Source organism: Mirounga leonina, unplaced genomic scaffold (assembly GCF_011800145.1).
Source record: "Mirounga leonina isolate KUSES-001 unplaced genomic scaffold, KU_Mleo_1.0 Mir_101595, whole genome shotgun sequence".
Taxonomy (NCBI): domain Eukaryota; kingdom Metazoa; phylum Chordata; class Mammalia; order Carnivora; family Phocidae; genus Mirounga; species Mirounga leonina.
Genome location: NW_023270158.1, coordinates 1,928,112 through 1,941,596, shown reverse-complemented (window position 1 = coordinate 1,941,596; position 13,485 = coordinate 1,928,112). Strand labels below are relative to the sequence as shown.

At 41.1% G+C, this 13,485-nt stretch overlaps 1 protein-coding gene across 4 annotated transcripts in view; it reads left to right on the top strand.

Annotated features, from left to right (window-relative positions):
• The first annotated feature begins 576 nt into the window (after window positions 1-576).
• The window catches only part of AP1S2 (adaptor related protein complex 1 subunit sigma 2), a 29,132-nt gene continuing 16,223 nt past the window's right edge, over window positions 577-13,485 (top strand). For 3 of the 4 annotated variants that reach the window (XR_004678257.1, XM_035000086.1, XM_035000066.1), the window contains exons 1-4: window positions 577-705; window positions 2,849-3,027; window positions 9,847-9,955; window positions 10,568-10,705. Coding sequence is in view for 3 of the 4 variants with exons in the window: in XM_035000086.1 (XP_034855977.1) it covers window positions 2,849-3,027; window positions 9,847-9,955; window positions 10,568-10,705 (426 nt within the window). In the remaining variant the exon portion in view is untranslated. The remainder of the gene's footprint in view (window positions 706-2,848; window positions 3,028-9,846; window positions 9,956-10,567; window positions 10,706-13,485) is intronic. The other variant, XM_035000075.1, reaches the window with a different exon arrangement.

Genomic DNA, 13,485 nt, shown 5'->3' with positions numbered 1-13,485 from the left:
GAATAATTGCAAAAGGCCCTCTGAACGCGTGCACTAGCTCCACGACAGAGCTGACTTGTTTTCCCCAGAGGTGCAGCACTCCCTCTCTCCCCTCACCATCAGTACGGACAGTCACGCCTCCCCGCCCCACCCTCTTTGGGCACGGAGAGTTATCGGAGCTCGAACTTGGCTCTTCGCGATCCTGACCTTCCCTGCCCCGCAGAGCGGGGTCGACAAAGGGCACCGCAGAACCCTGTCCCCCACCACCAGAGAGCCGGGGAAACCGTCTGCCCGAGTTCCGAAGGCACACGCAGGAGCACGCAGGCGCGCGGGCCTTGGCAGAAGCCGCTTCCGGGTCACGTGGCCTGACTTCCGGCCCGGACCACCCCTCTCCGTAGCGACGCCGCCAATCGGATTTCTTGGACTGTGCGGTCACCTGCCCTGCCTCCGGTGCCGTTGGCGAAGGCCGAGCTGCTTCCCGCGCGTCGCCCAGCCCGCCCCTCCGCTCGCCGCAGCCCCGGCTCCTCCCTCGTCCGGCCCACGGGGCGGGGTCTGCCGGCTCGCCCTCCCCTCGCCGCCTAAGCCTTCCCTCCGCTAACTGGGTCCCCTCCCCACAGCAACACGGCTTCTCTTCCTCAGCCCGGCGACAGGGGCTTCCCCTCGGCCGCCGCCGCCGCCACCGCCGCCGCCAGCCGAGCCCAGCCGCGCCCGCGGCCCGCGGCCGCCGTAAGTCCCGGGGGGCGAGCGGGGGCGTCGGGGACAGGGAGCCGGGAGGGAGGGCTGGGCGCGCCCTCCGCGGCCCCGCGCGCGCCCCGACGACCCCACCCCGCGCCTGGCCGCCCCGGCCCGCCAGTGGGTCGCCGCGCCCGGCAACTCACTTCTCTCCGCGTCCGCGCCCCTCTCCACTCCGCCCCGCTCCCCGAGGATGCGGGGGGCCCCGCGGCACCTGTGGTTCAGGAATCACCTCAAGTTTTGCGGGGCATTTTCGGGAGGGGCCCGCGGCCGGGGGCGGTGGCGGCGGAGGACCCTTGGCGCCCCCTGCGCGGCGGCGAATGCCATTGTCTGCCCGGCTCCTAGCCGGTCACCTCGCCCGGGCTCGGTCAGTGATGGAGTGCGACCCCATGGGGCGGTGGGGTGGCGTCGGAGACGGCCGGACCGAGGAACGCTGGCCCTGAGCCCGCTCCGCGGCTGAGCCTATTGTTTTTAATAACCAATCTCGAGGAATTGAGGTGCCCTGTCATTTGCGGCAAAATCAAAGCATTAGTTTTTAACCGGAGGGAAGGAATACTTGTGCTTCGCAACCGGGTATCGTCCCATGTTGGCACATAATTTATTTTAAAGACTGAATTATTTATTCGTTCTATAAAGTGGTAGGGAGGGGATACAGACAGCCTAGAGCTCATACTCTTTTAGAAAGCAAACCGCCACTCCTCCAGGTCGTCAGGGTCCTAGAATAGGGGTCTTTTATTCTCAAAGTTCTGGTAACGGCTTTACATTCAACGTCCAGTTGATGCTTTACTTGCTGTCCCCCTCCGAATGCCGCTGTCTTAACAGGACTTGTATGGGAGGCACTTTGACATCAAGAATATCGTTCGTTTATTTTGTGCCAGTGAAGGCTTTAAGTGAGGTGTAATAAGCCAACTTTAAATAAAGTTAAATTGCCACATCATAAATTTCTAAATATATTGTTGATGCCCGTTTGGATTAATACAAAAAGCGACAACAATTTCTTAGCGAAATTTAGAGCCCATTTTATTCTAAATTGGCTGTGTAAATTCCCCCACCCCATATTCAGATTTAAGATGGTGTGGTGCATATTAAGAATCGGGCTGGAATCTTACTTGTAGTAACACTGTTAAAGGAACTTAACAGCAGTTACAAGGAAAAAAAAAACCTGTCTGAATTGTACCTTTTTTTGTAGAAACAATGCTTACCTGTTTGCAGTTGGGAAGACCAGTTAGTTGGATTACAAGAAGCTTTCCTTTACAATTAAACATAAATTAATCAACAGATTCGAGGTTCCAAATACATGTATACAAAATAGTTTAAGTAAAATACACTCGAATTCAGCATCCACTCCATCTGTAGATGCTTTTCAAAAAAATTGTTTTAAATGAGGTATTTTGGGTAATGTCTGCATGTGTGTGACTAAATTTTGGCTTTTTAAGGTTTATATTCTCTTTCATATTGTTACATTAACCCACTTCTTTATTGTGTATATTTATGTTGGGATTTTTAGAAAGTGAAGATGAGAAGAGATACTTAAAAGTCAGGCTTTTATTAAGAAAAATGTGCATTTATGGTTTTTTTTGTTGAATATATTAGATCTTTTGTTTTGCTTAAAATACGAAAGCATAAACTGAAGAGGGCATTCTGAGTAATAGTCTGAATACAATTCAGCCGGCAACTGAACAGCCTCAGGATGAAAAATAGTTGTAGATCTGCTGTTTCTTTCAAATGTGTTTAAACCAGTTGATGTCAACAATTCTCTTTTGAAGCATACACAGAGTGTGAAATGTAGACAGTAGTTGTCCTAAATTGCAAGAGTTATCTTTCTTTTTCCTCAAAATTTTCACTCCAGCTTTTTACCTTTTTTTGTTTTTGTTTTTGTTTTTTTGCCACACACTACTCTCCAAACTTACGTGGAATGGGGTGGGGTGGGGTAGGGTGGGGAGATCTGCATCTGGTAGGTAGGTCTTTCTACAAGAATTTTCCTGCTATTTTAACTGGCATAGAAATACTGATAGCTGCTAATCATTTGTCAGTTAAAGAAAGGCCCTGCCCCCAAAGCTTCTCTATGAACCATGTCATCTTAATCTTTACTGAATCAAAGTGTTGCATGTAATCTTGGTTCTATTTATCTTAACAGATGCAGTTTATGTTGCTTTTTAGTCGTCAGGGAAAGCTTCGACTGCAGAAATGGTATGTCCCACTATCAGACAAAGAGAAGAAAAAGATTACAAGAGAACTTGTTCAAACCGTTTTAGCACGGAAACCTAAAATGTGCAGCTTTCTTGAGTGGCGAGATCTGAAGATTGTTTACAAAAGGTATAATTTTCATTTATCAGAAAGGTGAAATAGGATCAAATGTTCCGTCATTTATAATGTGGTAATGGCAGACTTTTGAGAAATGACATTTATAAATAATGATTAATAAAGATTTAAGTGAAAAAGATTTAAGTTAAAGCTTTGTGTCTTTAAAATAACTGCTGTTTTTATTGATTACCCAGTCAAAAAAAATAAAATCAGGAAAGTCGATTTAAAACTAATTATGTAATTAAAGGCATAAATGATTATTCCTACTTAATAATCTTTTTAGAAAAATTCAGTGAATTTATTTCTTTGCAGGCGAAAATGGGGTCATATTTTAAATGTTGTGAGTAATTCTCTGAATTTAGACAAACCTTTCTTGAAAATCTATAATGACTGATAATTGCCATGCCTTTTTTCTGACTTTTAGAATCTTATGAACACCTTGGATGCAGAGACCATTTCAGTCGTATAGAGGTTTTGAAACTTTATATATATAAGATCTCTTTGTTAGTAGTATTTATTAATTTGAAGTACACTTGTTGCTGTCATGGAGGTGTAATTAGATCTGATAATTTTGCGAAGAATAGATTTTTAAATTTTTGATGTTGCAAAATGACTCATACTGACTTTGAACACTAAACTTTAAAAAAATGTATGTCTTTATTAATATCTGAAAGTCTTTTAATACCCTAAAATAACATTTCTCAAGATTGGGCTAATCAAGGGTTAAAAGAAATATAATTACTTTGTTTCTTCTCCATTTCCCTCCCTTACAAATAATTTACTGTATTTAAGAAGAGTGTTTCTGCATATAAAAAATTGTCTTCTCTAGGGGAAGTGCAGGGAACTAACAGTATGGGCTGCAAGGAGGGTAGAAGAGAAGTCTGGGTTTTATCTCTGTTTCCTTTATTCCCCTCGAGGTGTGGATGGGTTTTTGCGTGGGGGGGGGGTGGAGATGGCAGAGGAGGTGATGGAGGAGATTACAGGACAGAGAGAATGTTTTAAATACCATAGAACTCCTCTTCCCAAAAGAATAAATTTAGTCATCTGGGTGATTTTGGTTTAGTACTTGTTGAGAAAACTCATAGCATTTTAGAGCTGGGAGAGGTCTTGGAATAATCTAGTCAGGTGATTGTTTTTATAAAGCTTTTTGCCCAAGCTTAGAACCTTCAGTGAAACAAGTGGAAGTGGAGGTGCTCTCATGAAAACAGGACCGGGATCTCATACCTGTGCTCACTTGGCTTGTACCCTCTGCATAGAGATGGTTCATGAGCTTTAGAACCACTGCTTTTGATTAAATTTCAATTTTATAAAAGGAAGAATTTGGGAGAAGTGACTTGTCCAAGGTCATATTCTAGTTAGTGACTGACAAGGGGGGCTAGAACTCCAATCTGAAGCATGGAGGCAAAGGTTTTAAATGGGGATGAACAAAGCAGATATGCATTTCTGAAAGGATCCTTGTAATTGGAGAATGGGAAGGGGGAGGGCTGAGGCTGGCGCCTGAGAGATCTCTTAGGAGACTGCATTATAGTGAGGCCCTGAAGGAAGACCTCTGCTGTGGGCCCCAGCAGGTGGAGTGAACTGTTACCACAGGTAAGTTTTAGGCTCGGTCGCTGCTAGAGGCCGGGAGAGCAGTGATTGCACATTTCTGGTTCAGCTGACGGTAAACGTGAGGTAGCAGACATGGTGACTTTGAGATGCCTGGTTTTCTCGGGGTGGGCTTGGAAGTCAGGGCGGAAATAAGGCATAAGTGGTAGATCACCAACATTCAAGGGGCAGGCAAAGGGGGAGAGGCTAAGTATAGGGTCAGTAACATCAGGAGGGGGGGAGAGAGTTTTGAAAATTAAGTCACCAGTGCCAAATGTTGCGAAAACAATTAAAGTGAAGAAAGAATCTATTAGGTTTTACAGTGAGAGTTCATAAAATGCCATTTGTCGGAACATTTTCAGTGAAATAGTAGAAACTCTCGAAGAAATGGGGCGAAGCGTGAAGAGGTGGAGACTTTTAAACAGCAAATGTAGACTATTTTGGGAGCTTCTTCAGATGTGAAGAGGTGGTAACCACCCCCACAGACATAGGAGTAAGGGACAGAGTTTTAAAAAAGGTGTGAGAGACTTAAGCTTATTTCTAGATAGGGGAAGGAGTCCCCCGTGTGGAGGAGGAAAATACCAGCAAGGGAATCAATCCCAGGAATTGAGATTCCTGCAGCTGAAGGCAATGGCCTGTGAAAACGGAAGGAAAGGAGGCGCTCGTTGTGTTCCCGCACACAGTATTCAGCCCACCCATCTTGGGCCACCACTTTTTCTTTTAAAGGCTATAAAGGGTAATCTAACCTGACTCTGATACTTGTATCAAGCTCCTATAAATAAAAGGTGCACTTAAAAAAAAAACACAGCTTTATTGAGATAAAATTCACATACAGAAGTTAGAATTTTTAATCAGTTTTTCTATGAATCTGCCCCCATTTCATACTGAAAACCTTATATATCGTATTTAAGAACGTATTCTTTGTTGATATAAACAGGTGATTTTTTCCCCCCCTAGTCCAGCTGGAAGAGAAGACCTTTTAAGCAAAAGAATTCTCACTTAGCTTCTGAGAAATTTTGAACCAGCACTGTCGCTGTTTCTGTCAGCAAGTGATCTTTAGGCCTTCCTTCTTCCATTTGTCTCAGCCACATTCTGTTTGCTGAGCATTTCGCATAATAGTTCCTCCTCTTGGGGAGGGGGGGTCCATAAGGAGACTATAGCTGAAAAAAGAGGCTGAAAATCTGGGGACTTGAGTTCTGTTTGGTTTGAACCTTTAGCTAGTTTCGTGACTTTGAACAAGGCATTTTGTGTGTGTCTCCTCATCTCTGAACTAAATGCTCTTGAAGATCCCTTAAAGATCTCACTATGCTTTTTTGATTCCTGTTTTATGCAGCATGTTATGGAAGAGGCACTAGATTAAAGTTTTACAGTGAATTTAAACATACATATGTCTCCAAATTACTAGTTTGAGAATTTGCCACAGTACTGTATTTTCTTTACTAACAAAAGAATTTTTAATGCCATACCAATGGGTATTGAGACTAGTTTAGTTACATTCACGCCCAGTCAGCTGACACTTAGCTGACTGCGGAGAAGTCATGTGTTTTGAATAGAAGAATAGGCACTTTCAGATGTTCTGAGTGCCAGTAATTAGAGTAAGCCTTAATCCACCCTGCTAAAAATAACCAAACATACCTTTCTTCTTACTAGTCTATTATTAATTTTACTTCAGATTTAGACTTACAAATATGTACTAAGAGAACAAAATGAGCTCATAATTGAATTTTTAAAAAGCATTTGGTTCTAAAAATAGGGAGTACACTTCAGGTTCTCTTGGTAATCTTTTACTAAATCAGTATAACAGTTTTTCTCTCCCTCTTCAAAGCTCTTAAAATAATTGCTTATTCAGTTTTAATTTTTGCCAGGTGCAGGATTACTTTATTTAATACGGTTCCTGGCTATAGTTTTTAATATGAAACTTGGGCTTTGGAGTCAAATTACTATTCCTGGGGAGGTTACTCAGTTAAGCCTGGGTCCCCTATAAATGCAAGTTAATGACAGTATCTTTCTGGAAGAATTGTTGTGAGGATTAAAATGGTAAAATATGCAAAAGCCTTAGCAAACATTTGGTGTCTCACTCAAGAGTGAGGCCTCAGTGAATACTAGCTGTTAACTATTCTGTTTCTTCCATAAGCTTTCTGTAGAGAGGTGCCTTATAATCCTGATAACTAGATAATCACCTACAACAAAGAATTTGTTTAATTGATGGCTCTTTTTCCATTCTGAGTGAAAGCAAACATTTAGGTAGTGTTGCAGGATTTTTATATTTATTTACTTATTTATTTATTTTGTATTGCAAGGTTTTTTTTTGTTTGTTTGTTTGTTTGTTTTTTTAAAGATTTTGAGAGAGAGAACAAGCAGGGGGAGCAGCAGAGGGAGAGGGAGAAGCAGGTTCCCCGCTGAGCAGGGAGCCCGATGTGGGACTCTATCCCAGGATCCCAGGATCTTGACCTGAGCCAAAGGCAGATGCTTAACCAACTAAGACACCCAGGTGCCCCTGTACTGCAGGATTTTAAAAATACTGCTTGATGCTTGGATGACACATCATTCCTGGTGATATTTATTTTTTATTTTTTTATTTTTTTTAAGATTTTATTTGAGAGAGAGTGCACACACGCTGTGAGAAGAGACAGAGGGAGAGGGAGAAGCAGGCTTCCCCTTGAGCAGGGAGCCTGATGCGGGGCTTGATCCCAGGACACTGGGATCATGACCTGAGCAGAAGGCAGACGCTTCACTGACTGAGCCACCCAGGCGCCCCAGTCCTGGTGATATTTGAATTAATATTTCTAAATGATTCACACAATTAAGGACAATTGACTAAGTGCTATTTATTTGTAAGTCAAGAGGCAGTACTGTGGATAAGGAGTGAGGATGGTGTAAGCATTAGATTGCTTAACAGTACCATTGTAGAAATGTTGACATTAAGAGTAAAGGAATTTTACCCAAAACTATTAATAAATTCCTTCTAATGGGATTATTTAAATAGTGCTCTGTTCATGTCAGCTAGTCATGTCTGTTTTTTATCTACCATTTTTAACGTCAGTTCCTTTAATATTTAGTTTTCTTGATTTGGGGACTTGTAACATGTCATTTGTATCAATTTCCCCAAATTCAAAACTATTTTGTGAGCATGGATGAGGGAGGATGGAGAGTTGGAATTGCTTTTTTTTTTTTAATTTTAATTTTTAAATTATTTTATTTTAAAGATTATATCTGTCAGAGAGAGAGAGAACGCACACAAGCAGGGGGAGCTGCAGGCAGAGGGAGAAGCAGGCTCCTCACTGAACAAGGAGCCCAATGCGGGAGTCTGTAGGACTCGATCCCAGGACCCCGGGATCATGACCTGAGCCGAAGGCAGACACTTAACCGACTGAGCCACGCAGGCATCCCTAATTCTATTTTTTTAGAGAGAGAGTGAGCACACGTGAGCAGGGCTAGGATGGGGGATGACAGAGGGAGTGATAGAGAGAATCCCAAGCAGACTCCATGCTCAGCGCAGAGCCCGACACAGGGCTCAATCTCCAGACCCTGAGATCATGACCTGAGCCAGAATCAAAAGTTGTATGCTTAACTGAGCCACCCAGGTGCGCCCCCCAACTTGCCTTTTTAAACAGATACACAAAACCATAGGTTAGGAAAGAGGAAGCACTTTGTTAAAGTTGGAGGTGGTGCCCTCTTATGTCCTTCATGCTAATAAGTGAACACATTCGAAAGCCGCCTCTCTAAGCCTGCAGGAGACCTACCATTTTAAATAACTTAATGTATAAGTCAGGTAGAATGGACATGGCAAAAAAGTCAAGCTGTGTATGAAGAGGGACTCCCCAAGGTGGAGTGGGAGGGAAAAGGTCTGAAGATCAGATTTCTTGTCCTAGAGCAACCACTTGGCAGACCCTGTACTCCTGGGCCTTGTTTCCCCCCCCCCCCCACCATCAAGAATGATGGTGCTTGCTGTTGGAAAGATCAAATAATTAATCTTTATTTGATCAATTTGATAATAGAGCATTCTGTAAATATTAGTTATTCTCATACTGAAAAGCAGGAATTCATTGAATTCCAAAACTGAGATTGTGTGTGTGTATTATTTTCCATTAATGCTTTAAGTAGTAATTGCTCGTTGTGTTTTCTAAAAATCACTTAAATGCTCCTCAGTGAAAATTACAGTCGAAACTGAGACTTGTTTAGAATGTCTTAGGTTTTCTGTTTGTTTGTTTGTTTTTCCAAAAGCTTTTAATGCACTTAAACCATTTGAAAATGGTCTTTTAATCCTCCTCAAAAGACTTGGTCATTGTTTGCTATGCCTCAAGGTTGTATGTTAAGTTTGACTTCCTTGGGTCAAGTATAATGTAGTCCCATGTGCTAGAATCCTAATTTGGAAGAGAATATGAGTTTTCCAATCTTAATATTCAAGAGGTAGATAACCTAAACTTCCATTTAACAGGTAGAACTTGGAAAATTTGATAATAGGTCTCCGTTTCCCCTGTTCTCTTTCTCTGACTTCTGTAATAACTTAGAACTGTTCTTTTCTTGGAGTTGATTCCAGAGTCCTAGAAACCTTCTTAAAAACAGTTCTATGCCGTTAGGAGTCAAGATAGTAGTTACCTTTGGTGGCAGGTTGTGACCTCATGGGTTAGGAGCGGGGATTCAGGAGCTCCATAATCTGTTTCTTGATCAGGGTGCTGGTACATGGGTGGGCACTTTGAGAACTCCTCAAGTTTTCTTGTGTTCTTCTCTGTTGTATATATTACACTTCAGCAAAACATTTCAGGCATTGCCTTCACATTGACAATATCTTCAATAAGTCCTTCAGTCGGAGAGTTTATCTTCTTCCCTGTTTATTTGTAGTTTGAATTAATCACACAGTGCCTTTTGTTTTAATTAGGTAAACATAAGATTATATTTCATACAATTTAGGACCATTATATTTCATTCATTGTATTTCATAACTGGGTCCAGCTATGTTTTAGAATATTCATAGAAGGCAGCCTGAAAGAAAAAGACCAAAATGAGTTACTCTTTCTACGTTTCTAGATGGTATGATTGAGTGATTGTTTTTTGGGTTTTTTGGCTTTTTGCTTGCCTGTACTTTTCAAACTTTCTCTACATACATTCATTCCTTTTATAGTGTAGGAGGAAAATAATCTATACTATTGTAAAAGGAGAAATAAACTGTGTAAGTATGGGATCTTTCACAATAGGATATGAAAACATTTATAGAGTAAAATTTTTTCCACATTTGCTTTGTTACAGATACGCTAGTCTGTATTTTTGCTGTGCTATTGAGGATCAGGACAATGAGCTAATTACCCTGGAAATAATTCATCGTTATGTGGAATTACTTGACAAGTATTTTGGCAGTGTGAGTATTATTTTGTTTTAGGAAATTGAGTGCCATAGTATTTTTTTAAAATCTTTTCTGTAACAAGTTTATTATTTGATTGTCTTGGGGATTCTGTTTGAAAGTAACTGCAGGGGAGGGAAGGGCTGACTATCTCTTGCCAGCAGGCCCAGTCAGTTCACTGCTGGAATGCTTGACCTGATGGCCCTGCTCATTTAATGATGATTGTGAGAATGAGGTTTAAAATAGTGAAACAGAAAGGAGTTCAACTGCAAAAATTAATATTCTGGAAGTGCTTAGTATAGAATTTAGATTTGGTAAGCAGTTATAATCACATTATTCAGGAAATATGTATTTAAAAAAGATCATTGTTTATGAGTAGAGAATTATTAAGTTGCCCATGGTGGGAGCTTCCAGAATCAGGTCTTACTTAGTTTGTAGGCCTTGTGTTTCCAAGTACTTGAGATTTGAAAATTAAGCTGACTAAATCATTGATGCTTAGTTATTAGCAAGATTGTCATTTTTAGAAAGAATTAAGATCGATTCACTCTGATCAGATTTTATTCACTACCTGATGGTGGGTAAGTATCTTTTGCTTTCTTCAGTTTTAACATTGTTTTTCTTGCTTTTCAGGTGTGTGAACTTGATATCATCTTTAATTTTGAGAAGGCTTATTTTATTTTGGATGAGTTTCTTTTGGGAGGGGAAGTTCAGGAAACATCCAAGAAAAATGTCCTTAAAGCAATTGAGCAGGCTGATCTACTGCAGGAGGTAAGCTAATTGGAGTTCTCTTTATTAGACGTTAGCATGTTTTGCTATTGCTAGGGAAGTCTCAGTTATGTTCCCTCATTCTTAAAGTTTCAGAAATTACTCTGAAGCATGCTTGGCATGTAGTGTCCATGAGCAGTATACTGATTGGAGTATGTGTCAGTCACATCAACTTAGTTATCTGTGGATGGATTGTTTGCTTTGGAGATGGTCTGTCATATTGATGGCCCATTTTTGGAACCCAAAACACTAGAGTCTAAATGTTTAGAGGACAGACCAAGAAGGGAAAAGATTTGTCCAACAGTAATTTGAGAACTCTCCATTCATTGTTCTGATTACTGCAGGTAACCCCTTTTCGCATTAGTGTGGATGGATAATCAACTGATTGTGAGACTGTCATTTTCATCCCAGATTGGTTCATATTTTCACCTCATGTCTATTAAGTGCAAACGTAGCCAAGCAAATGATAGTGTTATAATTACACCCTTTGTAGAACTCTCTAGTTTTGTGTTAGCAAAACTAACTAAAAAGTATTTGGCCTTTTCTTTGCTCTTTTTAAAGATTTTATTTATCTATTTATCTGAGAGAAAGAGAACAAGAGCACAAGTGGGGGAGGGGCAGAGGCAGAAGGAGAGCAAGAATCTCTCAAGCGGACTCCGCACTGAGCAGGGAACCTAACTCAGGGCTCAATCTCATGACCCTGAGATTGTGACCTGAGCCAAAACCAAGAGTTGGATGCTTAATCAACTGAGCCACCCAGGTGCCCCTCTTTGCTCTTTTTAAATAACAAACCATATTCTGTCAAATGACTATATTCTTATTTTGCCTTGATATCACAAGAACCATTGATAAACCCCCTTCCATTTCCAATTTCCACAGTTGTCTTGGGTTAATTGTATATTTGTTATTTCTAGACCTCCAATTTCTGAAGTTTAAAATTTCATAGATAAGGCCACCTTTTTCAAAATACTTAAGGATACCTTAATTCAGATACCAAGTTGCTTTAGCGATAATTGTGGTTTTAATCAATTAGAAAGTCTATAGCACAAGGAGAAGCTAGTCAATATAAAATATGTAGTGTTTCTTTTTTTTTTTAAAGATTTTATTTATTCATTTGAGAGAGAGAGAAACAGAGAGAGCACAAGTTAGGGGAGGGGGCAGAAGGAGAGGGAGAAGCAGACTCCCCACTGAGCAGGGAGCCCGATGCAGGACTCGATCCCAGGACCCTGGGATCATGACCCTGAGCCGAAGGCAGATGCCTAACCATCTGAGCCACTCAGGTGCCCCTGTAGTGTGTTTTTATTAAGTTGTGTTATTAAAGGAGGCGTTAAATCCAATTTTTTAGCATTTCGGTTGTAACAGAAATGTGAACTAAGAAGAATAAATCTCTCTCTCTTAGCTGTGGGCCTCTATGGGAGGAAGGGCATCGGTAATGGCTCTGCATTAGTCACTGACTGGGTCAGTTGTGAGGATTGCTCCAGATTGGGATGACATCATCCAGAACATACATATATTAAATAGGAGACAATACCTTGTACATGTAATGATCTTGAGTTAACCGAACAGTGGTTAAGATGCCTGCAAAAGTGGGATCTTTTTTTTAATATTTTACCCATTTATTTGAGAGGGAGAGAGTGAGAGGGAGAGAGCACGAGAGGGGGGAGGGCCAGAGGGAGAAGCAGACTCCCCGCTGAGCAGGGAGCCCGACGCAGGACTCCATCCCAGGACTCCAGGATTATGACCGGAGCCAAAGGCAGACGCCCAAGCAACCGAGCCGCCCAGGTGCCCCAAAAGTGGGATCTTTTGTTGGCAGCCCTGATGCTAGCCACTGTCCATAGTGAAATGAGCACAGCCCCTTTTCCATGTGTGTAGTTTGCCATGGTTCTTTATTGACTACAAATACGTCATTGGTGAGTTTGTTTTTTTTTTTCACATCTGTTAGTGTGACCACAAGCTCATATTCTCCTATTGTAAAATTGGTTTTAAAGTTAAGACCTCCTTATTTTGCTGTTTACTAATCAGACTTTTCTAAAAATAAGGTCAAACCAGAATCAGGAACTGGGAATTTTTCATATTTGTCTCTTCCCTTGTTCCCTTTTATATTTCATTATTATGGAACTATATTCTGCTCTGTCAGAACCTGGTATTTCTTCCAAGTTCTTCACCATTTCCTGATTGATTAATTATATCTGTCTTAAAACATTTTTAAAGTTCTTGAAGTTCGCCTTTTAATATATTTTTTCCTGGAGAGTAGTGTTTAGGGCACTGATCTTTCCTGTGTCTGAATTGTTTTTCAAACTCTACTGAGCAATTGCTATAGACTTTATAATATGACAAATATACTAAGTTTACTTCATGGCTTGTATTGGGGATAAAAATGTCATTCCAAGTCCATATTTGTGAGTATGTGTGTGTATCTCTCCTATTGAAGTATCTTAATAATAAGTAATATCTCCCTTTTTGAAGTAGTATTTCTGTATCTTTAGGAGAAAATAGGAGTGGAGAGAAGCATGGGATGTCTGTGGTCCATGTTAAGATTTTTCTTTCCCTGTCTCACCCTAGTTTAAAAAAAAAAGTTGACTACTGTTAACTACAGTTTATCTTTAGAAGAGAGCTTTGGCCCTATTTCTCATCTGTGACTACCTTAACATTGTTTTGTACATAAACCAAAGTGATAGTACATTAAGACATTTTCTATTCAGTGGTCTGAGTGAACCATTTTCTTAATTTAGCCATTCAGGTCTTGAGGAGGCAGAACACAGCTGGTCCATTCTGAATTTAGA